Raw genomic sequence first — 25,206 nt, 5'->3', positions numbered from 1 at the left:
TTTCGCTTAGGTGGACGCCGGATAAAAGGAACTCATGGCACCATCAGTCCTGGACCAACATTAGTTATTAATTATGATTCCCCTCCCAGGGAGCCGGCGCCGAACAGAGCGATCTTTCCATCCGGTTCAGTGGCCCCGCGTGCCACGGGCAGGCCCCCCCCCCCCGAAGCACATGCAGCCCCTATTACTGTTTGCCCACCCCCTCCCTTCCTGGGCCCCCCTCCGGCCTGGCTCCCTGCCTCCCTCCTGCAGCTCTTCTTAAGGTTTCCAAACACTAAAAGACTATAGAGTCTGAGGCCCAGGGGGTCTGGAGGAGGAATGAAAAGGCAATTGCTGTACCGTGCGGGGCCCCAGGCACCTCCAGACCCTCTTAATGGTGCACGGCCCGTTACCTTTCCCTGGCAGGTAAGGAAGCGTGAGCTCTAGGCCCATCGATTGCTGTCTTAATGGTCTCTGGTCGGCTTCCCTAAGTGTCTGTAGGGGCAGGGCCTGGCAAGAGGCAGTGAGAATGTAGGGAGTGAGGCAGAGGCCGAGGAACGGGAGGAAGTGGGTCAGAATGTGGGCAGCCTGTGGACCGAGGCTCTTCGGAGCCCCTGGGGAAGCAGAATGGCAGGGAGGTGAGGGCCTGAGGGCACCCGGGCCCCAGCTCTGCCACCTCCAGAGAGAATCTGAAGGCCGAGGCCGCAGATCACAGTGCACCCCCGCCAACCTGCACACACCTCCCCAGCTTCTCAACACCGCCCAAGTTCCTCCAAATGACCTTGAGCCAGCAGCCACAGCCCCACAGCCTAGGAAAGGAATCCGTCTTTTCTCTTGGCTGAAACTGAAACCAGAAGGAGGAGGCTGAAAATGCAGCAGGAGAAACTGAAGTTTGCCGATGGAAGGACTTGACAGAAACTGGTGTCCCATCCACGCTCGAGATGCTGTCCCCCCACGCTGGCTTCTCCGAGGGCGGGCATGAGCTGAGACCAGGCACGTTATAGGCAATTAAAGAAGTGCGTGTTGGCAGCCTAAGCGAGGGAGTTAAGTGATAAAGACAGCCAAGGCCAGAGGTGCTGTGCTCATCAGTGTGTTGGACAGGCAGCCTGTGTGGGTCTGCTCTCCATCCGACTCCCTTGGCGGGGTAGCAAGTTTCCCATGCGCGCAAGAATGGCTGCTGGTGCATCCTTAGAGCTTGGAGCAGAGAGACGGGGAGATGGGGGGAGCCGCCAGAAACACAGACTCACGCAATCCAAGCCGCACCCAGCGAGAGCGCCTCCCATGGGCACCGACAGGCCGGACGGTGGGCACGATAATCCCGTAGGGCTCCCCGGAAGAGGGTGAACAAGCCAGAGGGTGCCACCCCGGGTGGACCTGGCCTCAGCAGCTCTGCCGCCCTGCCTTCCCGCAGCCTCTCCCAGAGATGGAATACAACGGGAACCCCGAGTCGGTAGGCTACAAGATCAAGTACAGCCGGGCAGACGGCCACGGCAAGACGCTGAGCCACGTGGTCCAGGACCGCGTGGAGCGCGAGTACACCATCGAAGACCTGGAGGAGTGGACAGAGTACCGCGTGCAGGTCCAGGCCTTCAACGCCATCGGGAGCGGGCCCTGGAGCCAGACGGTGATGGGCAGGACCCGGGAGTCAGGTACCAGCCACACCCCTGTTCCCAGCAGCCTGCAGCGGAGATACCCCCACCTTTGTCTCTCTGCCCTCCGGGCCTTCCAAGGGCACAAAGGCTGAGCTGTTGTTCAGAATAGGCCCAGGCCCACTTTCCTGTTTGTGCTCCGTGTCCTGGCAGAACACTCTCTGTTGTTGCCGTGTCCCCCAGCATCTTCTCACCGCCCCCAAAATCAGGGGGATCCCCACCTCTGTGGGTGAGCCAGGCAGTCTGCACCTGCAAAGTGCCCATCTCTCCGCCCTCATCTTTAACCCTGACACCCGGTAGTGCCTGCAAGAACCTGAGATGGGGAGGTCGGATTAGCTACAGAACATTCCAGAAACAGACAAGGGGTCACCCACAGATTATGAACCCCCAGCCTTCAGGCAGCCCTCATTCATCCACATGTGGTTCGCCCCTTGGGGCGGGGGGCGATTCTTGACACCTTTTAAAGGACATCCCTCCCCATCCGGTCCCTCCTCACGCTTCACTGCTGCACAGGCTGGAAGCGGGGTCTCATCCTAACGCTGGCCTGAGCTAACGTTGGGGAGACTCATGGGAAACCAGAAGCAACATCCGTGATGTTCCAGAACCAACAGGGATCACTGCAGGATAATTGGCTACTCGGGCGCTGCCTGCCACACTTCCTTCCCGTGTAGGGCCGACTGTGTCGTGAGCTCCTGTCTGGTCCCTTTCTCTCCCTCAGTCCCATCCTCTGGCCCCACCAATGTGTCTGCACTGGCCACCACCTCCAGCAGCATGCTGGTGCGCTGGAATGAGATCCCCGAGGCCGACCGCAATGGGCTCGTGCTAGGTTACAAGGTGAGTCCCGGATCCCAGGACGCCCCGTCCAGGGTGCCCTGTCCTCATGACCCCTGGGGCCCAGGTCTCCGCCTTCTGCAGTGGATACACGGAGGCTGTGCTCCGGTCGGCATGGCAACCAAGGACTCCTCCCTCAGGACTGGGAGGCTACCAGGGAGGCCCAGGTCCTTGGGGAAGCTCCCTCCCTCCCTCCCCCAGAGTCCCCGAGAGGCCACGCTGGCTGCCCCAGGCGCACTCAGCCCCTTGGGCCCAGTTCCCATTATCTTCTGTAACTGCTCCCAAAGCTGCAGACTTCAGTTCAGCCCTGGCCCACAAGTTGGGAGACGTGGCTTGACGTTCCCACTCTGCCACTGCTGGCTCTGTGACCCGGGGCCCAGTCACGCCCCTCTCTGGGCCTGTTTTCCAACCTGAATGTTCTCTAAAGACTCTTCCACCTCCATGGCCGAGTGCATCTCTGTGTCCTCCGCTCTCCCAGAACCCGAGCTTCACCGTATCCCATGACCCTCCCGGGCCGAGCCGTTCCAAGGAACCCAAGGCCCCCAGCCCTACTCCCACCTGCCTCGCTCCTGGGGATGAGGCCTGGGGAAGGTGCTGGTGGGCAGGACCCAGGCGCAAGGCCCTCAGCCCCTGCCCTGTGCTCTGGCAGGTGATGTATAAGGAGAAGGACTCGGACTCCCAGCCCCGCTTCTGGCTGGTGGAAGGGAACTCGTCCCGCAGCGCCCAGCTCACGGGGCTGGGCAAATACGTGCTGTACGAGGTCCAGGTGCTGGCCTTCACACGCATCGGGGACGGCAGCCCCAGCCACCCTCCCATCCTGGAGCGGACGCTGGATGACGGTGAGTCTCAATCCCTGCAAGCCCGGAGAGGCTGGGGGCTCCCCTTCCTCCTGCCTGCCCAGCCCCGCCCCTCGGGGAGTCACACTCGGCCCCAAAGGGAACCATGGCTTCTCCTGTGGGAGGCGGGTCACTGAGGGCCACCGACCTCACCGCGAGGGGGTGCTAATTCCAGACCGTGCATCCCTGAGGAAGAAGTGATGCGAGGACAGTTTGGATCGGATTCAGTCTTTTGAGCAGAATAGAGACTTTGCCCCCGTTTTGATTAGTGTTTGGCCTGGGGCGGGTTCACTTTGAGTACAGGTCTGTGCAAGGGAAAGGCTTGATTTCCTGGGCACGAGCCTCCTAGTCCTGTTTGCAAAAGAACGATGCCACCCGGGCTCCAGGCATTGGTCCCTGCAGTAGAACTTTCCGTCAAAGGCTGACCTACGGGTCCTTGACTCCCTCCCCTCTCCCCCACATAGACTCTCACCGCCCACCGCAAATATTGCTGGGATCCAGACAAGAGTCCAAAAGGAAGCCCCAACACCATATGTCCACACAGTCCAAAGTTATAAATCAACCTAATGGTCTGTTAAATTCAGTGTGTCTTATCCTCCTGGCTTGACCTGGAAGGCCAAGCTCAAGTTTAGAAATCTGAGACTTTCTGGAATTCTCTGTGGGAATGAGGCAGTGCGAGAAGAGTTGCCTGTCCGTGACCATCCTCCCCCTGCCCTGCCCCCTTCCCGTTCTCTCCCCTGCCGCGTGGCATTCAGTCTCCATCCACGAGCCCCACACAGCTGCCCCCTGGCCACCTCTCAGTCCAGAGGTACAAGTCTGGAGGGCAGACCTGGGGAACAGGCCTGTGTAGACGCTGGAAAAGGAGGGCTCAGGCTCAGGCTCAGGGTGGGCCCACAGCCGCCTCCCCGTGGGTGGACGGAAGTCAGAGTGGCGTCTTATGAAGCACAGACCCAGGACCAGGCCCCCTGACCCAGTTCTGAGGGCAATCCTGTGTGTCCATATATGTGCACATGTACCCGGACACAGCTAAAAAGGAAGCCGGAGCCTGGTCCCTTCCAGTTCTGCCAAATAAGGCCTGTTTTCAGGGTAGAAACCTCACGGATTGCATCTTCGTGTCCCTTCACGGAACTCCGAGCCACATACTCCACAAAAGCTCATTGGGCTGAGTGTCCCCTTCCCCCGCGGCCCCGCCCACCTGTTCCACTGGAGCTGGACGGCTACACTGTCACCTGCTTCTCCTTTGTGCCCTGCAGTCCCTGGACCGCCCATGGGCATCCTGTTCCCAGAGGTGAGGACCACATCCGTGCGGCTGATCTGGCAGCCCCCCGCTGCCCCCAATGGCATCATTCTTGGTAAGCCCATACCCTCTCCCGTGCCCTGGCTACAGGTCGAAGGAGGAGGCAGAAGGTGTAAAGGAGGCCAAAGGAAGAGTGGCCCAGGAAGTGTCCACGCCTCCTCAAGAAGGATTTTGAGTTTTATTTCTCCCATTAGAAATATTCTGGGGCACCCGGGTGGCTCAGTCGGTTAAACGTCCAACTTCGGCTCCGGTCATGATCTCACGGTCCGTGAGTTCGAGCCCCGCGTCGGGCTCTGTGCTGACAGCTCAGAGCCTGGAGCCTGCTTCAGATTCTGTGTCTCCCCCTCTCTCTCTCTGCTCCTCCCCCATTCGTACTCCGTCTCTCTCTGTCTCTCAAAAATAAATAAACGTTAAGGGGTGCCTGGGTGGCTCAGTTGGTTAAGCGTCTGACTAACCCTAAGTTCAAGTCATGATCTCATGGTTCGTGGGTTTGAGCCCCACATCGGGCTCTGTGCTGACAGCTCAGAGCCTGGAGCGTGCTTCAGATTCTATGTTTCCCTCTCTCTCTGCCCCTCTCCTGTTCATACTCTGTCTCTCTGTCTCTGTCTCTCTTTCTCTCTCAAACATAAATAAAAAACATTTAAAAATTTGTAATAAATAAACACTAAACATTTTTGAAAAAAAATAGAAATATCATTTGGCGGGCATGGTCAAGGTTCAGGTTCCTTAAATACGATTCATTAGCTTTATGCCCCCAAATACCCCACGACACCAGCCATCTGGTAAACCTCAGCTGCTATTTGTAAGTGTGGCCAGGTGAGGGAGCACTGGCCAGCTCAGCACAGCCATTTCCGACCTAAGGCCCAGAGGAGGGAGACTACAGATCTGTAGCACCATTTCGCAGTCAAGATTCCTCCCCTAACACACACACACACACACACACACACACACACACACACACACACACACGCAGCCCCTCGGCGGGGGAAGACTCACAGGGTTGAAGTCAGCAGCTGCGTGAACTCGAGCAAGCCGGATCCCTCCACAGCCTCAGCCCCTGCACCTGTAGAATGATGGATTGCACGACCCGGGCCGCTTCCAGGGCTCTCAGGCCTGGCGTCCCGCGGTGCCTGTCCCAGAGGAATGCTGCGTCTCAGAAGGCAGCGTGGAGACCAGGAAGGGCACGTGCCCGGAAAGCCATGAGCCTGAACTCCCCTCAGTCACTTCCTAGCAGGTGGTCTGGCCCTCTCCAAGCATCAGTTTCCTCACCTGAAGCTGTTATGGGGGTCAGACTCTCCGTATAGAGTGTCCCCCACAGTCACACTCCCCAAGTGGGAGCTGAGGACACAAGAATGACCGAGAGGGCTTCACGCAGACGAACCACAGCCAAGGTAGCCCAGGTGCAGACATCGTGGTGGCAAGGAAGGAACAACCGCGTCTCGGGGCACTGGGGACGGCTGCCCTGCTTCCCAACACAGCCCATGTCCTTTCTTCCTGCAGCTTACCAGGTGACACACCGGCTCAACGCCACCACGGCCAACACGGCCACAGTGGAGGTGCTCGCGCCCAGCGCCCGCCAGTACACGGCCACCGGCCTCAAGCCAGAGTCCGTCTACCTGTTCCGCATCACTGCCCAGACCCGCAAGGGCTGGGGGGAGGCCGCCGAGGCCTTGGTGGTGACCACTGAGAAGAGAGGTGACTGCCCACTGGGGCTGGGGCGGCCTGGGGGCAGCCAAGGGGGAGTCCCAGCCAACCCAGGTGTTCCCATCCTGTCCTAGGGCGGCTGGGGATCAGCTAGTTAAGAGCCACATTGCCCTCACCTGGAGTGGAAAGTGGGCTCAAATCTCTGATGTCCGGGTCAGTGAGGGCTCTAGGGGACTTCTAGAAGCTGAGCTGGGAGTTCCCCTTCCAAGGCTCATGCTCTGCCTCAGCAGAGGGAGGGTTGGTGAGACCAGCTTCCTTCCCCTCTCCCCTCCCCGCAACAAAGATGGTGTCCAGTTGGGGGGAGGAGGGGCTCATCGGCCCGCGGCCCTGAGCTGGTGCCTCGCCTGAGGTCGGGTTTCCCCGAAGCAGGCTGGGACCCAGATTCCTGTGAAAGTGGTTCATTAGACCGTGTCCCCAGGAAAAACCAGTAGGACAGTGGGTCTCAACAGGGGGCTGCTTTGCCCCCCTGGGAACGTTGGCAATGTCTGGAGACACTGTCACAACTAACAGGGAGCTGCGACTGGCATCTACAGTCCATGGGACGGCTCCAGGCCCCAGAACCATCGGCCTCAAATGCCAGAGTGCTGAGGCTGAGGACTGCTGCAGGAGGGCCTGGGCAGTGAGAAGAAAGCCGAGCTGGGGCAGGGCCGACAGCAGAGCCCCACCCAGGGACGCCTGGCGCGGCTCGGTCCCATCAACCGGGGCCAGCGCAGGCCCCATCTCAGCTCTGGGCGGGCGGGGAGCACAGGAGCTGGGTGTTCGTACCTCCTCGCTTACCAGGCTGCCCTCAGGGGATGTGAATTCCCAGGCACCCAGGCCTCTCGCGGCCTGAGGACAGGTCATGGGCCAGGAGCCAGGGTGCCGGCTGTTGGGACCTGTGTGCATATGGAGAGGGGTAGAGCAGTGGCCATCAGGCCTGAGCCCAGAGCACCTCCTTCCCTTCCCTGGGAGAGCTCACCCCCCCTACCCCCTCCTGCTGACTCACCTGCTCCTACCCTCCTCCGCCGACTCCCAGACCGCCCACAGCCCCCCAGTAAGCCGGTGGTACAGCAGGAGGACGTGAAGGCCCGCAGCGTGCTGCTGTCCTGGGAGCCGGGAAGCGACGGGCTGTCCCCTGTGCGCTATTACACTGTCCAGACCCGCGAGCTGCCCAGTGGCAGGTGGGCGTTGCACTCAGCCTCCGTGAGCCACAACGCCTCTGCTTTCGTGGTGGACAGGTGAGGCCCGGGTCCTCCAGCGTCTCTGCTCCAGCCCTTCCTGCCCAGACAGCACCAGGGTGGTTCCTGGGGGGGGGGGGGGGGGGGGCAGGGGGGAGGGGGTCCTGAGCATGCCTGGAGCCTGCCCACCCCCAGATGTCTCCCACAGCCTGCACCTCCCAGGATCCCGCCTCCAGCTCCGTCCTAACCTCCCTCCCTGCTCTCTGGAGCCCTGTTAGGGCTGCCTCTTAATTATCTATTTCTGGAGCCTGGAAGCCCCCTTAGCCAGGCGCTTGCCAGCCTTCATTAGCGACTCCTACCCGCCAGACCGCATTTCCCTCTCCGTCTGTAATAGGGGAGCGGAGCTTGCTCCGAACTTCCGGCTTCAGTTTAATTCCCAGCGGGTCGTATTTTTTATATTCCGGTTGACGTGACCAAGAGTTTTGAGCAAGCCTTTCCTCCTCACTCTCCGCCCCCAGTAAATCAAAAAGGAAGACGTTTGCCTGGAAGAGGAACGGGGCTTATTGAGATGAAGCGCTGATTAACTCTTGAGACCCCTGACCCTTCCTAAATTTACTAAATTCTAGAAAGAGATGGCATTTCTCACGGGAGGAGTTTGCTGGGAGGGAGAGTTATCAGTGCTCTCATGGCGGCTTGACGCCTATGAGGTAGGCAATGTGAGGACAGAGCCCCCCAGGGACCTACGACTTAGAAGTGGGGCTGCTGGTAAGACCACACCCAGGCTGGGATCGGAACCCCTGGGCCCTGCTCGTCTGCTGTAGCAGACCTTCTCTTCGAGCCTCGACGTTCCCGTCTGTGTAATGGATCAGCACCCTCTGGCCCCCTTTCCCCATGCAGGGATGGTGGGGTGAGGCATTAGGGGATACCTCTGTTCACTGAACCTGATTGCCCCCATAGACTCAAGCCCTTCACATCCTACAAGTTCCGAGTGAAGGCGACCAATGACATTGGGGACAGCGAGTTCAGCGAGGAATCGGAGCCGCTGACCACTCTGCAGGCCGGTCAGTGCCCCCCACTCGGATCTCTTTCTCTTGGCACACTGGCCCTTCCTGGGCACTGGTGTTCCCTTCCGAGGGGAGGGGCCTCCAAGATGGGAGGCCCTTTGTCTGGCTCCCTGGACAGAGTCCCAAGGAGGTTTGAGCCAGAGGGACCTTTGCCACGGACTCAGGCACCCATGCCAACAGGCATCCTAACGTTTTCCTTCTCGGATGTCCCCAAGCTCATGGCCGACCCCGGAAACCCAGTGAAGGAGGGGGTTTGGGGGAGGCCTCAGTGACAGCCGTGTAAGGAGCCTGTGGCTCCAGGGACAAAGAGGAGGGGCCTCTGGGCTCTTGGGTTCAGACTGGGGTCAGGGCTCCAGCCCCTCTCCCTCCACACGCGCAGAAGAATCTGGTCCCTGTGGCCTCCCGGGGGACCTAAACCTCCAGCCCCCAGAGCTCACTTGTCTGTCTCTCTCCCCAGCCCCCGATGAGGCTCCCACCATTGTCTCGGTGACACCCCACACCACCACCTCCGTGCTGATCCGATGGCAGGTATGGCCCAGCAGGCAGGGAGGGGCCAGAAGGGCAACGGTCCCCAGCAGGGCCGGGACACCATACACAGGTGCACAGATGTGCCGCTCATCCCACCTCTCCAGATAATCGTCTCGGGTGGATGCTCCTTCAATCCCCTTCTGCAGATGAGGACCCAGTTCTCAGGGAAGCGACACCAATGGCCCCCGGTCACACAGCTAGTCAGTGGCAGGGTCAGGTTTCGTGCCCTTAGGTCTGCCAGTCCTGGGATAGAAAAGTGCATGGGGCTTCAGGGCCCCCAGAGTCTCCGTGAAATGCGGTCACTGTCCGTGAAGGGATTCCCGATCAAGAAGCTAAACACAGGTGTGCATGCCCAGCCTGAACTCAGACAGGACCACTCTCCTGTCGCAGTGAACAGGAACCCATTGTCCAGGTACATAGAACCCTCTTCCTCCACTCCTCCCCCAGTTTCCCGCTCTCTGACGGGCACTGTTGTCCTGCCATGGCCGGAAGAAGACCACAGGATACAGCTTAGAGACCAGGCTGGCCGTATGTGCCCACAGGACCCCCCATATGCTCCAGAGTCCAGGCTCTAGACTCGGCAGCTTACCCACAGAGGCCCCAAAGCAGCAAACCCCCGTCTCTGCTTTGGGGGATCAGACAGGGCAGGCCCCAACTTCTGTCCACCTGCAGTCCCCGCCATGGGAAGCCCCTTGAAGAAACAAGAAGGGGCCCCAACCGCTCGCCAGCCCGAGGCCTCCCTGGAAGAGGATGCTCCCTTAAGTGAAAAATGACCTTGTGCAGCTGAAAGCCAGGACAAGGCCGGCAGAGATCCGGGCCTTCCTGGTGGAGGGGGCAGGGAGGTGCCAGCAGCAGCCAGGGAGGCAATTAAGGAGCTAATAAAAAGCTGAACCGTTTCAGCAGGCTTTTAAAAAGAGGTATCATAAAAAGTAGCTTCCACCTTCTCCTGGAGCCTGTTCCCCAGCTCAGCTGTGGATGAGAGCGGAAAGCAAAGGAGAAAAATGATAAAAGGCGGAGCAGGGGCGCACGCAGGAGCTCTTAACGCTTATTCACATACAAGAACAGGGAGACGACTCCCAGGAAACGCTGGTCAGGTGGCACGTGGAGGGGCCACCCGGCTAGGCAGGCTGGTGCTATGTGAGGGTGACCCTAGGCAACAGTCTGTGAAAGAGCCCAACGATGCTGTGTGACCTTGGACGAGTTCCTTACCGTCTCTGAGCCTCGCCTTCCTGCTCCGAGAATGGGAATGGCTTGGCGACTCCAGTCCTTCCCTGCCTGTGTCACAGGGAGTATCGCAGAGATGAAACCACCTCATTGCTTTGTAAATTAAAAATGCTCGGCGTCCTTGTGATCCTTTCCCTGGTGGAGACTCCGTCTCTGCTCTGTGGTCACAAGGGGCAGGATGGGGAGGGAGGGAGGAGCAGAGTGGAGTTCCTTGCCCCCACCCCACCCCCATTCCGCACCCCCTTCCTTGCAGCCACCAGCAGAGGACAAGATCAACGGCATCCTGCTGGGCTTCCGGATCCGGTACCGGGAGCTGCTCTACGAGGGGCTGAGGGGCTTCACACTTCGGGGCATCAACAACCCAGGGGCCAAGTGGGCGGAACTTACCTGTGAGTGGCATCCACAGGGGTCAGGGGACACACGGGCGGGCACACTCCCCTCCCTGCCCTGAAGCTCGCAGCTTCCTGGACTCAACTGTGACCCGAACCCTGCCGCCCTCTCCTGTGTGTGCCTCTCCTCCCACCCCACCCTCGTCCCTTTCCTCACGGTGGACTTATTAAGCACCTTCTGCATGCCCTCAGACCCTGGGGGCACACATCAGTCAATAAGATAGAGGTCCCTGCCCTCTCCGAGTTTGCAGAGCCGGTGCTCAAGAAATAGACTCGGCAATAAATGTCTTAGATGGTCGGCAAGACAGCCTGGGAGCACGTATTCCAGGGGAACCAGCGCTCACCCCAAGAAGCAGCAGTGTGGCCCCCTCTGTTTCCTCGGGGAGGTCACTCTTCTGTCCTGGGGTCCTCAGCATCCAGCCTGCCTCTGGTGGCGGGAAAGGAAAGGGCCAGGAGCCTGGTGTGAATCCCAGGGAGACTCACAAGCCTGGGAACTCTTGCCCTTTGGGTTAGGAAGGTGACTTTGGTCGCAGGAGGGCGATGGCTGGCCATGGAGGACCAGAAGCAGGGGTGCCGGTTAAAGGCTAATGTCATCACAGAGGGAAGGCAGGAGTCTGCGGCCGAGGCGGCCGGCTCGGGATGGCATTGAGGGCAAGGATGGGAGATAATGTGCCATGGGCAGCTCTGTGACCGGCTCACGGCGGGGCAGGGGAGCGGGCAGGAGAGAGACGAGTCTGGGGGCGGGACTTGGGTCCCCAGGCAGGTGGGTGAGGAATGGAGCATGTAAGGCGTTCTCCCATTATTCTCTTAAACCTTTTGTGCCTTGTCTTCTAGCGAGTGTTAGCAGACAACGAAATGATCGAACATGTAGCAAAGGAATATTTATTAGAAAAACTCGGAAGTAGCTGATCCAACGGCTGGCGCTGTTTTCTTAACATTTTTGCAGACATGTGCTTGTGGTTGTGATTTTTAGATGCCTGAGGATGATACAGTCATATTTCCTGGTCGTAAAATGGTTTCTGGTTCATAGGAGGAAACTGACAACACCGCTGTCTCACGGTGGTTCTGCGGTCCCGCCTTAGACAAGGGAGCGAGTTGGGTCAGAGGGTCCCCCAGAGCTGCCCTGAGGGGTGCTGGGCTCCAAGGGGCTCGCGGTGTCCCGTGTCCCCTGGCCTCGTGCACACCCTCTCTCACACCTGTCTGGGGCCCCTAACCCACCATCAGGAACCCAGAGACTCCTGGTCTCTGTGCACGTGCGCTGCCTGGCCCCCTCCCCATCCCGCCCCTCTAATCGGGCTCTCTGTGGAGCGGGCCGTGTGTACTAACCTCCTCTGTCTGCTGTCTCCCTCTGGCCCCCTCCGCCTCCCACCCCGTAGCCATGTACTCCATGCGGAACCTGAGCCGGCCCAGCCTCACACAGTACGAGCTGGACAGTAAGTCTCCCTGCATGGCGGCTCCAGAACGGGGCCCAGGCCTCCCACAGGGACGGGGAGCGGGGCCTCTGGGGAGGACACCTGCCCACCGGCTGAATGGTGTGCCCGCCTCAGGCTCCTTGAAGAATAGGACCCCCCCCCCCACCCGAGCACATGTGACTTTCCGGAAACACACAAAAGCTAGAGGGTTACCAGGGAGGCGTCCTCCATCGGGTGCAGAAGGACAGAGGGAACGGCTCTGGTCTTGTGCGCCGTGGGGGGACCAGCGGGGTGACAGGAGGTCCGTGGGGGGAGCGCTCGGTCTGCTGCTTGGGTGTCCACATCACTACCACCCGCCTCGGCCTGTGGACGGCACTTCCCTGCACAGCTCTGTGTTTCAGGCTGACCCCCACCTCCAGAGCGAGCAGAACCCCCACTTTCCCCCCGGGGACCTGGGAACGTTCCTTACTCTCCTTCTCAAAATTTTTTAATGTGCTCGTTTCGGCAGCACGTATAGTAAAAATTTTTTTAGCATTTATTTATTTTTAAGAGAGAGAGAGAGCGCGCAGAGGCACATGAGCGAGGAAGGGGCGGGGGTGGTGGTGCAGAGAATCCGAAGCAGGCTCCAGGCTCTGAGCCATCAGCACAGAGTCTGACGCAAGGCTTAAACTCAACGAACGGTGAGCCGAAGTCAGATGCTCAACCCACCGAGCTAAGCCCTCTCGCTCTCCTTCTGAAGTGCACGGTTCTCCCATCAAAGGCCCAGAGCTTGGGCAGGGGAGCCCCGTGCTCCGTGTGAAGCAAAGCGTGAGACTATGTTGTCCTTACCCTTCCTTCATCAGCCAATGGCTTCATGGCCAGTTAACTTAGGGTGACCCCCCCACCCACATTCCAGGCAAGAGGCAGAACTCCCCTCCCCCACCGACCCGAAGCAGGGGGCCCAGGGACAGCAGTGGGAGAACCTTGTGGCCTCACCCCCAGCAGGGGTGGCACATCCCAGCCTGGGTGTCGGGGCCCACTCTCCCGCAGCTGCCCCTGTCTCCCAGCTTCCGTCCAGGCGTCTCCCCCCAGGACCCCCAAACTTAGCAAAAACACAGTGTTTCTTAGCCCAGAATTCACATCCGATAGATAAGCCCCTTCCCTGAGGGCTGAGCCCCTTGTGTGAAGAGCTGTTTGATGGGGACTGGGCAGCTGGGAACTTCAAGCATCTGCCGTGGGGGGGGAAGGGGTGACCCGTGACCCGGTGTGCCCAGGACAGACAGGAAAGGGGGTGGCCCAGTGTGCCAGGGAGAACAGTTTGGTTCACACCAGTTGTCCCTGCATGAATATTAAGTGTCTCTTTCAGTCTCTAAAGTCTCTGGTGTGCGCACCGTTGGCCGAGAAGCCAACCATAGACCTGTGTCCCGACTCCCGGGGGGGGAGGCACGGCGTCCCCTGGCCACCCCACCCCTTGCCTTTTCCTTCCCGAACCCTCAGGCAGGAACTAGAATCACAGGTACGTCTTCACAGCCTCCAGCCTCCAGGCCGTCCCCCGCAGGGATGGTGACTTCTCCGTGTTTCTCCCCTCCCCCACCCCGCAGACCTGAACAAACACCGGCGATACGAGATACGGATGAGTGTGTACAACGCCGTGGGTGAGGGGCCCTCGAGCCCCCCCCAGGAAGTCTTTGTCGGGGAAGCAGGTGAGCCCCACCTGCCCTTCCAGCCCCAGGAGTCCAGCTAGAGGAGATACGGGATTCCGGGGCCCCAGAACACCCCGACTCACCTCCTGCTCCTCTCTGAAGCCCACTTGTGCCACTCACTCACGACCTCTCACGCCCTCCAGTGCCCACGGCAGCGCCCCGCAACGTGGCTGTCCACGGCGCCACGGCCACGCAGCTGGACGTGACATGGGAGCCACCGCCGCTGGAGAGCCAGAATGGAGACATCCAGGGTTACAAGGTACGGGCTCCAGAGGGGCAGAGGGCCAGCTCGGGGGTGGGAGTGACCCACGGGTGGTAGGGGGGAGAGGTCACCAAGTATACACCTGCTCTCTCGGCCGTTCGCACCTGACCCACTGAAATGGTGTGCAGCCGATGCAGAATTACGGGCATGCTCTCCAGCATCCTTGGGGCAGGCCCAGCTCAGATTCAGGACGTTTCGGGCCCTGCTTCGGTTTGCATCCTCTCCCGGCAACACCCCCCGCCCCAGTCCACCAACTCCCAATGCCGGCATAAGACCCCCTCAAAGTGGGTCTTTGGCCAACCCGAATTACGGTGTTGATTTGGCCAATTAGTAGAGGACCAACGGGCTAAGACGCAGAAATCGCTGCTTAAAATTATCTCTAGATCTCCGTGGAGGTCATGTGTTACAACAGAATTCAATTCGTGTCCGGTATTCAGCGGAGCCCTTTAGAACTCCTTTATCCTCCTGAACGCCCGGTGAAGCTGGCAGATTATAAATGTTTGAGCCCATTGTACAGATGAGGAAACCGAGACCCGGGTTAGATGGTCCGGCCAGATCACACAAAAAGCAGGTAGCAGACAGTCAGGCTGCCGGAGAGCCTGTGAGGGGTGGAGAGGGAGGGGGCGCTGAACACAACCGCCCAAGGAGGTGGTGGACAAAATAATAATAACGTGTCTTCTTGGTCGGGGTCCTTGGCCTCGTCGGACGCCTGCGTCCTGTACCAGCATCCTGCGCCTCTCTGCTTCCAGCTGGTGGTTTGTTAGTCCAGAGAGAAGCCCGGCGCAGCCGTGGGGTGGGCAGGTGTGAGACCCCCAAGGGGCCTCGTGGGTTACTTGGCAGAAACCGAGTTCCCACAAAGGGAAGGGGCTCGCCCGGGTCACTAGCTTGTTCATGTAGGTGGCCCCGGTTTCAGACAGGAGCCCGTGTAGGAGTCTCTTTCCATGTGCGGGGGAGGAGGCGGGAAGGAGGAGGAAAGGCGTCTTGCTAATGAAGCCCAAAGATGGATGACAGGCCTCCAGCCTGCGAGGAGGGCCAGCTGGGAAAGCTAAATATTGCCGCCCCAGCGTATGCCTCCCACGGGAAGTGGGAGGAGCCGGGGCGGGGCCTGCTGCATTTAGTAGCCCCCAGACTGCCGAGGCGTGGAAGTCTCCAGTTAATGTGCAGACGCAGGAAATGTGAGGATGCACAGACAGACATCATTTATCACACGGCAGATGTCTGCGTGCTCCGGAAAACATTGCCGCTGTGGACATTAACTGGGGACGCTGAGTAACTGCATCCCAGACGCGTATTAACATCCACATGAATTAACACCGACGTTAAGGATGTATTGACATCACCAGCCAGTGAGCACAGCTCAGATGAACTTCGCTGGGTCAGACTAAACCCGGGCAAGTGTGTCCATTCGGCTACGGTCTTGGCAGTGACACGTGTTTATTGAGCTGCTGTTTTGTGCCCAGCGGGGTTCTCAGTCTGGGAGTGAAGCAGTGATCGGAGAGGCAACCCGAGCTTAAATTTTAGGGGAAGAAGGCCAACGGTGCGCAAAACAAGTAACACCTGCCGATGGTGGTAAATGAAGCAGGTGGAGGGGGTAGAGAGCGCAAGCCAGGGGGAGGTTTGGAATTTTTAGTAGGGTCATTGGGAAAGGATTTAAGGAGAAGCTGCCGCTTGAGCCAAAATGAAGAACAGGGTGAGAATCACATGTTCTTCCGGGGGAAAAACATTCCAGAAAGAGGGAAAGAAGAGCAAAGGTCCTGGGGTCCGTGGGTGCTTGGCATTTACAAAGCGTCCCGTGTGTCCCGGAGCGCGTGAAGGGCGGCGTGATGGGAGATAGGTCCCAGCAGTGAGCTGGGCGGCGTCACCCAGAGCCCGCAAGGGCTCTGGCTGTCGCTCGGAATGAGAAGACAGACGTGGAGGGTTTGGGGCAAACGACGGACATGACTGACTCGGGTTTTTTAAAGGCTGTGGTGGGTGCCGTGCTGGGAGGAATCTGAGATGGGGAAAGCAGGAAACCGCCAAGAGAAGGCTGAGTAATCTCAGTGAGGCGCGGCGGTGGCGTAGCCCAGGTGGGAGCAGCAGCGAGAGGCGTTTGCTCTCCGGGCTCCATTCGAACGTGGAACTGGCAGAATTTGCTGAACTGAATGTGGAGTGAGGAGAGGAGAAGCGACAAGAATTTATAAGCAATTGGTTGATGGAGCTCCAGTCACAGAGCAGGCAAAGGGGGTGGAGGGAGGAAGAGGCTGGAGTCAGGTCCAGACGTCTACTGGGCATCCAAGGGGAGGCGCCAAATGGAGCTGGACATACACGTCTGGAGTCTAGGAGGGTCTAAGCTGGAGATGTGGAGGCCTCAGTATATGGAGGATACCGAACGCCCTGAGATTACGTGTAGGTAGAAAACACAAGAAGACTGAAAACGGAGACCTGGGACCAAAAAAAAAAAAAAGTGACTGAAATCTCAGAACCGACATAAAGAACACGCTTCCTGAAGGAGGAATCTGACCTGCCAAATGCTCCTGAGAGCTCAAGCAAGTGAAATCTAGAAAGTGAGTGTGCAGGGATTGTCAGGTTACAACCCATGAGCTCCCTCTGGCCCCCCACTTGTTTTTGTCAATAAAGTTTTATTGGGACACGGCCACACACTCATTTGTTTATACATCGCCCTTGGCTGCTTTTGAGTTACAACCGAGATGTGTGGCCTGCAAAACCTAAAGATATTTATTACCTGGCCTTTGACAGAACGCTTGCCGAACCCTGGACGATTGCATTAACCGACAAGAGTTGGGGGCAGGGGATGCCTGCCTGGAGGGCTTCCAGAGAGAATGAGCGGAGGCAGCGACTACAGATAGAGATCCCTTATAAGGAGTTTGGCTTTAAAGGGAAAATGGAGCAGGAACTAGAAACAGTCAACAGATGGGGGTGGGGGGGGTGGAGATGGAAGAAATGACAACTCGTGTGTGTGCTAATTGTGGTCCCGGAAAGAGGGGAAACGTGATTCCAGGAAGAGCAGAAGCTGTGGTAGGGTGTAGTCCTAGAGGAGGCGAGAGGGGCTGGGATTTCATGCTGGAACGTAAGGTATTCTGGAAAGGAGGGGGCAGTGCCGCCATGGGGGCCGAGGCAGACAGAGGGTATGGACACAGGGGCTGGAGGAGGTACAGGTGGTACCAGGAGCTTGCACAAATCTCGCCCGATGGCTTCCCGGTGAAGGGGCCTCGGCTAGGAGTCAGGAGGGGCGGGGAGATGGGGGAGGGATGAGTGAAACCTGGATTTGGAGATGGGAGATGCGCGGCGAGTGGACCAGGGCCGGTGGCCAGCCCGCCCGGGGCGAGGCTGTGCTCCTGAACCGAAAGGGTGAATTCCCTCCGGCAGCAGCCCGGCTGTGGCGTGTGGCCGTGAACCTGATTTGCCAGAGGCATGCCGTTGGCCCGTTGGATGTGATGAAACCACAAGGGCAGGGCACTGAAATCGCAGATACAAGGGGGGCGATTGTGAGAATTCACTCCTACACCCGCTCCTGCCTGCAGGAGGTGTTTATTCATTAGCAGGTATCTATGGAGCCAGTGTGCCCACAGGTACGACTCTAGGTGCTTGGGACACAAGGGAGCCCAATCCACCAAGACGTCAGCCCTCTGCGGAGTGTGCGTTCTAGCAGGCACCCGGCTACCTGTTGGCGTGCGCTACGACTCGGCCGCGTGCGCCTCAGGGGCCCGGGGTCAGCGCTCAGCCCTTGGTGCCATCCATGGAAGTGCCAGCCGGTGGTCGGCTGGCAAAGGTCCGCTGGATTCGCTGTGCACGCACCAGAGAAACCCACTGAGGGTGCCTCGCTTCTGTATGTGTGGTGGCCCTGGGTCCTGGACCCCGGTCCTCCCCACCCACCCAAGAACAAGACTCCAGCACTGGCCCCTGTCTGCCGCACCCTCCTTTTCTCTCCATGGGCAGGGCTATAAAGGCATTCTGAAACCCGTTTCTTCCTTAGAGTGCCTTTTCCCGACCTCACGTATCCCTCCAGCTGTGAGCCATTTCTCTGGTTGGTCCCTTCATAGGAGAAATCCTCAAAAAGAATCTTCTAGACCCTGCCACCTCCAGTCACTGTCCTCCCGGGGTCTCTTGAACCCGCCCTAAGTTGGCTCTCACCCCCACTGTCCCAAGCGGGTTCTCACGCCCAACCCCACTGCCCCACGTGGGTTCTCACCCTCCACCCCCACCACCCCACTAAAGCCCTTGCTGTCTAGGTCCCGACAATCCCTGTGTTCACGGGAAGTCAGATGCAGGCCTCACCCTACCTGGCTTCGCACCTGCATTTGACACGGCAGACCTCTCCCTCCTCTGAGAAATGCTTTCTTCTCTCCACTTCCCTCCCTGGCTGTTCCAGCTTCTCCCGGCCCCAACCCCTGCCCATCGAGGCCCCGAGATCACCCTGTGACTGTCTCTGCATCCAATGTCTCCGTGTGCACTCAGCAGGTACCACGTATGTGCTGATAACACCCGGATCTCTGCCGTCCGCTGTGGCCTTTTCCCCCGCAGCCCGGATTCAGCAAGCTCTGCGTGCACTGTTGTATCCCTGTCGCCGGGACTGGGCGGGGTGAACAAAATGAGTGCGTGAAGGACCACGGCAACTCTCTCTCTGATGTCTACTCATGTCAGAGGAATCTTTTTTTCTTAAGTGGGCCAGGTTAGATACAAGCAAGGATTTCAGGGTAGCAAGATGTCCTAAGTGCCAGGTGCGGACCCTGGTGTTAGCTTCTTCCTCCAGGCACCTTGAGAAATAGTCAGTCGCGTGCAGAAACCCGCTTGGGCAGCAGGTGGCGCCAAATACTCGCTGACTGTCCGGGGGTGGGGGGGCTTGCAGCTTCCCCCCCCCCATCCTCCCCCCCCCCACCAGGCTCAGTTCAGAATGCAGAGCTTCACTGCCCCTGAGCGCTAGCCCCCGCTGAACAGGAAGTCATTGGAAGCAACGTGGAGCACAGCAGGTAGACAGAAGCCTTCAGCGGGGCCAGGCAGTGTCTCTGCTCTTCCCTCCTTATCACCTCTGCTCGTCCTCACATTGGTCCTGGGAAGTGGGGTGTCTTTAGCCCCCCTGTCCAGCCGACAAAACTCCGGCTCAGGGGAGTCACCTGGTGAAGTCACACTGTGCTCGAGTCGCGCACTGGGGTTCGGCCCCAGGCCGGCCCGCCTCTGCAGTGGGTGCAAACTGTCCCGCTCAGGTGAATCTCCAGGGGCCTTGTCCACCTGCAGGTGCCTGGCAGCAGGTCCAAGGGTGGGCCCGACCCTCTGCATCTCTAACCGGCTCCCAGGTGGTGCCGGCCCGCTGGTCCTTAACACAGTACGGCTGGGGTGGAGTCTGCCTACCCTGCCCTTAACCTCCCGTCTCAGGTTCCTGCGGAAGAGCATTGGCTTATTCCAACAGTAACTGTATTCTGAGGGCTGATGTGCCGTGCTAAGCCCGCAGGCCCTGCGGCGAACAGATACGTGGAGTCTGTGCTCTCCTGGGGTTTCATCTAGCAGAGACTGAAGTATTAGCTGTGAAAAGGAAGGTTCCGGAAGGGTCTCTAAAACAGCTCTTAAGTGCTTCTGTACTGACTGGATGACTCACACCCGCTGTCCGGGGTGTGTGGATGGTGTGGACGAAAGGGGCAGGAGGAGAGGCGAATGTGTCCACCTCACTCCCACGACTGGCTGTGCCCACAGATTTATTTCTGGGAAGCTCAAGCTCAACGGCGCAATGTCACCGAGCGGGTGAAGACGCTTTTCCTGGCCGAGAATGGCGTAAAGCTCAAGAATCTGACCGGCTACACTGCCTACATGGTCAGCGTGGCGGCCTTCAACGCTGCGGGAGATGGGCCTCGGAGTACCCCCACCCGGGGCCAGACCCAGCAAGCAGGTAGGGGAGAGGGGCCAGAGAGGAGGGGCGCGGGGGGGAGAGCCCACCTAGAGACGGCCTCCAGCGTGTGAGAGCACAGTCCAAGAAGAGAGGCCTGGGTGAGAGTGCTCAGAAGAGAGAGGCTGTCCCCAAAGAGCCTTGGAGGGAGCCCCCCGATGTCCCCTGCCCTCCCCACATCTTGTAGCCTGCCAGCCCATCTCTGCCTCATGCCATGTTCTTATATGGCCCCGGCTTCGTTCGTGCTACACGTATTTCTTGGGCGTTTTCTGCGGCCCCGCGCTATGCTAGGTGCTTCCCGACAGTGAAGGACACCGACGAGATCCTCACCCTAAGGAGTAAGACAGGTCATAAACACGTATCTAGATGATTGGCCTCGGGTGGCACTGAGCATGAGCGGCAGAAGGACGGGGACAGAGGCGGACAGGTGGCCTTGAACCGGTCTGCCTGCAGAGGCTTCTGAGGGCTGACGTCAGGGCTGAGAGTTGAGGGAGAAGGGACCAGCGTGGGAAGCTCTGGAGGAGGGGTTCCGGGCACAGGAAACAACAGGTGCAAAGGCCCAGGAGGCTGGAGGGATTAGAGGAACTGAAAGCCAGGTGGCATGAGAGAAAATGGCCCGTACAGGATGGTGGGGGGCGGGGGGACGCTTAGAAGGAAGCCTGGGATGGATTCTAAGTGCGCTGGGGGGGTCATTGGTGGGTTTAAGCCATTGGGCAATAGGATCTGGTTTATGTTTTTAAAAGATCATCCTGACTGCTGTGCAGAAGACAGAGTGATGGAGGGGAGGGGAGGGCGTCAGGGAGGCCAGTTAGGAGGCTGGACGGTGGGACAGGGCTGAGAAGACGGGGATGGTGAGAACCCTGCTGCCTGCACGTGCAGTGCTGGGCCTATACACAGTGTCCAAAGGCAGGTCTCGGGTCCAGAAGCCCCAGGGCGGGCGGGGCTGGTGCTACCCCCCTTTCACAGTGAGGAGGGGTGGCCTGGGAAGTGATGCTTCTTGCCCAGGAACCCCTGGCTGGTCTGTGGGGAAGCAGAGGCTCGAGGCCAGGCCGGGTGAGCTGTCCTGGGCTGTCTTCATTGCTTGGCAGCCTCCTTTCCCTGTCCTTAACCTCTCTCCTTGTGGATTTGAATACAAGCCTTTTGTCCTGCGTGCTCCGCAACCCCGTCCCGCCCGCCTTGAAGCATCTTTCCCAACCTGCTGCTTCCTGTGCTATAAATCACTTCTCTCTTTTTTTTTTTTTAATATTTATTTTATTTTTGACAGAGAGAGACAGAGCATGAGCGGGGAGAGGTAGAGAGAGAGGGAGACACAGAATCCGAAGCAGGCTCCAGGCTCCGAGCCGTCAGCACAGAGCCCGACGCGGGGCTCCCACTCACGAGCTACGACATCATGACCTGAGCCGAAGTCGGATGCTCAACCGACTGAGCCACCCAGGCACCCCAATCACCTCTCTCTTAAAGAGGGAGCCAGGGGTTCCTGGGTGGCTCAGTGGGTTGAGCGTTCCACTTCGGCTCAGGTCATGATCTCGCGGTCTGTGAGTTCGAGCCCCGCGTCAGGCTCTGTGCTGACGGCTCAGAGCCTGGAGCCTGCTTCGGTCTCTGTGTCTCCCTCTCTCTCTCTCTGCCCCTCCCCTGCTCATGCTCTGTCTCTCTCTCTCTTAAAAGTAAATGAACATTTTTAAAAAATTAAAAAAGAGAGAGAGCGCCAGACCGTGGAGTCAGTTCTTAAGTATTATCTTCTTTGAGGACAAGCTGTGGCTCCAAAGAAACCCTTTTCCTCCACTGGCTCCCAAGGGTCTGGTGTGTGCATGTGCCTGCTTGTCCAGACCACTCTCTGTCAGTGTCATGGGCCGGATGTGAGCCCCTGAGAGCCTGGAAGCTTCCGTCAGCAGGACAAAGTGTTCTGACCCATGTCCCTCTTGCCTAGGGGAGGCAGGAAAGGCCCCCTGAGCTGGCCTTCCTCCTTCAAAGACTGCTGGCTGGGGCTGCCTCCCGGAGCTGTTGGAGCTGGAGCGGAAGCAGGGTCCAGATTAGCTTAGGCTCGGTGGGGGGCGGCACCGGACAATAATAGCCTGGTCATCCCGCCTGGAGCCAGCTCTGCGCTTCCTTCCCTTCCTCTGTCCTCCCCATCAGAGTCCCCCACAGGCCCCCCCACTCCGTGTTTTCGGGGTCTTTCCAGGCTTCTCAGGCCAAGAAGGCATCTCTTCCGGATGGTTGACTTTCTGCTTCTGACAGTGTGGTCTCTCGGTGACAAGCCCTGGGGCTCCAGGGACGGGAGAAAGGCCACGCGTGGCTGCAGTGCCGGCATCTTCTTGTTCAGTGCCCACCTCATGCTCTGAGGCCCAGACGGCCCCTGCCTGCTCCACCAGGGAAGGGGAAGCGCAAGCCCTAGGAAGCCAGGACATCGCCTGGCCCCACAGCGACCCTGGAGGTGCAGCACAGCCGTGTTCTGAGCTCCCAGCCGGGGTCCGGGGCCACTTAGCAGGAAGAAACAGAGTTCTCCAACTTTACGGAAAAGAAAGTACTTTTTCTTCCCAGTTCTCGGACTCTGGTATTGGAAAGCGAGTGCTAGCAACGTCAGTGGGGGAGAGGAGGGGGTACCGATGACCTCTGATGACCCCCGCCCTCTCTCTCTTCCCGGGGCCCAGACCCAATCACCCCTGCTAGTTCCTCAGAGCCTAGCAGGGTTTTGAACGTCTGTGGGAGGAGGAAGCAAACCACTTGCTGTCTGTCTGCAGCCCCCAGTGCTCCCAGCTCGGTCAAGTTCAGCGAGCTGACCACAACCTCAGTGAACGTGTCCTGGGAGGCCCCACAGTTCCCCAACGGCATCCTGGAGGGCTACCGGCTGGTGTATGAGCCCTGCACCCCGGTGGATGGTGAGTGGGGACCCTCCCAGTGTGGCTCCCTCAACCTTCCCTTTGCAAGGGCTTGGGGTTACTGCACAGAGTTGGGTGTGGTGAGCATCTCCTCAGCTTATAAAGGCAGAAACTGGGACCAGACAAGGGAAAGGGCATTTCCTGTGCAGCAAGTTGGGGGCAGAGACGGGCAGCAACCTAGGAGTCCCGAGTCCCAGGAGAGAATTTGCTTCTCCTTCCCCGTCCGTGGACAGAAGTGGGGAGGAAAGGGAGGGCCCCCTGCGAGAGATACAGGGTCCCACGGTGGCCAGGCAGCTGTCAGGCCTGGGAAGATGAGGGAGGCCCTGACGGTCCCTCTTGTGCCTGCTCCCCCCCAGAAATTTAGGATGTCAACCTTACTCGGGATAGATCTTTGCCCCACATGGGGTCAGCAACCCGTTTGAGAATCTGGTAAACTCCTTGGGGCCTCTCCTCGGAAAGCACGAGTTTGGGGGGGTCGCTGCACCCCTGTTCCCTTGTGAACCTCAGATCAAGAACCGTGCTGTGCAAGTGTCTTCCCCTCACCCTGACCCCTGTTCACCTAGCTGTCCTTAGAGCCCCACCCCTTCCTCCAGGCCCTGGTGGGGACCCTGCCCCCCTCCCAGGCTCCCAGTCCGGGCCGTGCTAACCCTGACTGTGGACAAGAGACACTTGCCAGCTTTCTACCCCCACGCTGACGTGAGTGAGCCCGGATATCACCGCCATCTACTTAGAGAGGCAGGAAGGAGGTTGCCCCTGGTTGCCTGGGTCCGTTCCAGAGCCCAGCGAGGACTCGGGGGTGTGGCTGGCCTACCAGGTGGTGGCCTGGTGGCCGGAGGTGACCGCCTCTGGGGTCACCTCGCTCTCACCTTTCCCTGTCTACAGAGCGGGGCCAGAACAAGGGGCGGAGCCCTGGGAGGACCGCAGTGGCCAGCAGTTCTGGGTCAGCCAAGGGAACAATGACCCTCAGTCTTCCCGGCAGTCCCTGCCCCCCAGCAGCTAGTTCCTTCTGCAGAGCCGCCCTGTGTGCTGGGACACGGAGCAGGGCTGGGCCCCAGGAGGAGATGTGGTCAGGTGCAGGACCCGGGAAAGGGGCCATCTCTCCCTCGGACAGGAAGGAGAGGACAGAGGTCATGGGGACAAGATGTGGGCGGACGGGACAGGCTGTCACCACAGTGGCCTCTGCCTGGCCCACCCGGGGGGCTCAGTGTGAGCACAGGCCTTCCGGTACCTTAGTCTGGCATCATCTGGCCACATGGCCAAACCGGGACTGGGTTGAGGTGTGTCCCCTCCAACTCTGGACTCCGGTGGTGTCTTTCCAGAAGCACTTTCTGAAAGGTGATCCTTGGGATTAAAGTTCTGGGCAGGTCGATGTGGGGGAGTAAACACAGCGTAGGATCCATCTGGAATACGTTTCAGTTAAACAGGATGGGGCGGGGGTGGGGGGTCGTTTCCCAGCAGATGCCAAAGGACCCTGTGCCTGGTCAGTGGACAGATTGCACACAGCTCTTCTCCCCTGAGGCCACCACCTGCCCCCCTGCTGTCCCCACATGCTGTGCTTCCCTCCCAGGTGTCAGTAAGATTGTGACAGTGGACGTGAAGGGGAACAGCCCTCTGTGGCTGAAGGTGAAGGACCTGGCAGAGGGGATGACCTACAGGTTCCGCATCAGAGCCAAGACCTTCACCTACGGGCCGGAGATCGAAGCCAACGTCACCACGGGCCCCGGAGAAGGTAGGGGAGCACGGGGCGGACGAGGGGGGTGCTGCCCCCCACACAGCATTCAGCCCCCCAAGTCAGAAGCGGCTGTCCGGAGCCGGGCTAGATCCCAGGAGATGCAGAGACGAGGGAGATGGGGTCTAGTGGAGACAGCAGACGCGTGACAGAGCCATGATCCTAGAGCGTATGGGGGTGGGGCCTAGCGGAGAAGAAGGGGGTGGTGAGGGAGACGTTTAAGGGAGGGGATTGAGAAAGACTTCGTGGGGCAATTCGGACAGACACAAGGAAATACCAACCAGTGTTTGTCGTATTCTCAAGGCAGCTATGGCAGAGGAGAAGGGAAGGGGCTGCGTGTCCAGGTGTGAGGGACGGTGGGCCTGAGCCATGGACACATATGTCAGAGGCCCCCAGGGTGCCTGCAGTAAGTCACATTCCTGGGCCCGGGAAATCAGAACCTCTGAGCATTCACCCCAGGAACCTGCACAGGAACCAGAGCTGAGGGTGGCTCTTTGCCCAGCGCTGTGAGGGGCACTGTGCCTGGAGGGGGGAGTTCCAGGCCATGGGCATGGGGGCCTGTCCTTCCTAGACAGAGATGACAGAGGCTGGCATGGTTAGGGGAAGAAAGGAGCAAGGCAGTTGTAGGCCAGGCTGAGCACTGTGCCTGGGAGGGGAGGGGGGGGGGAGGGGAGAGCAGAGGGGTGGGGAGGAGCAGGAAGGGAAGAGTGGC

General features: G+C 59.3%; 1 protein-coding gene across 3 annotated transcripts in view; it reads left to right on the top strand.

The window, feature by feature from the left end:
* SDK2 (sidekick cell adhesion molecule 2) overlaps positions 1 to 25,206 on the top strand; it is a 263,893-nt gene that overhangs the window by 213,586 nt on the left and 25,101 nt on the right. For 2 of the 3 annotated variants that reach the window (XM_042965580.1, XM_042965583.1), the window contains 15 exons: positions 1,391 to 1,628; positions 2,347 to 2,462; positions 3,109 to 3,298; positions 4,549 to 4,647; positions 6,093 to 6,287; positions 7,312 to 7,513; positions 8,411 to 8,514; positions 8,975 to 9,045; positions 10,523 to 10,658; positions 12,035 to 12,091; positions 13,651 to 13,752; positions 13,896 to 14,011; positions 19,700 to 19,892; positions 22,628 to 22,765; positions 24,333 to 24,494. In XM_042965580.1, the coding sequence (XP_042821514.1) occupies positions 1,391 to 1,628; positions 2,347 to 2,462; positions 3,109 to 3,298; positions 4,549 to 4,647; positions 6,093 to 6,287; positions 7,312 to 7,513; positions 8,411 to 8,514; positions 8,975 to 9,045; positions 10,523 to 10,658; positions 12,035 to 12,091; positions 13,651 to 13,752; positions 13,896 to 14,011; positions 19,700 to 19,892; positions 22,628 to 22,765; positions 24,333 to 24,494 (2,119 nt within the window). The remainder of the gene's footprint in view (positions 1 to 1,390; positions 1,629 to 2,346; positions 2,463 to 3,108; positions 3,299 to 4,548; positions 4,648 to 6,092; positions 6,288 to 7,311; positions 7,514 to 8,410; positions 8,515 to 8,974; positions 9,046 to 10,522; positions 10,659 to 12,034; positions 12,092 to 13,650; positions 13,753 to 13,895; positions 14,012 to 19,699; positions 19,893 to 22,627; positions 22,766 to 24,332; positions 24,495 to 25,206) is intronic. The other variant, XM_042965582.1, reaches the window with a different exon arrangement.

The sequence above is a fragment of the Panthera tigris genome, chromosome E1 (genome assembly GCF_018350195.1).
Source record: "Panthera tigris isolate Pti1 chromosome E1, P.tigris_Pti1_mat1.1, whole genome shotgun sequence".
NCBI lineage: Eukaryota > Metazoa > Chordata > Mammalia > Carnivora > Felidae > Panthera > Panthera tigris.
Note: the sequence above shows the minus strand (reverse complement) of the source record. Positions and strands in the feature narration are given on the sequence as shown.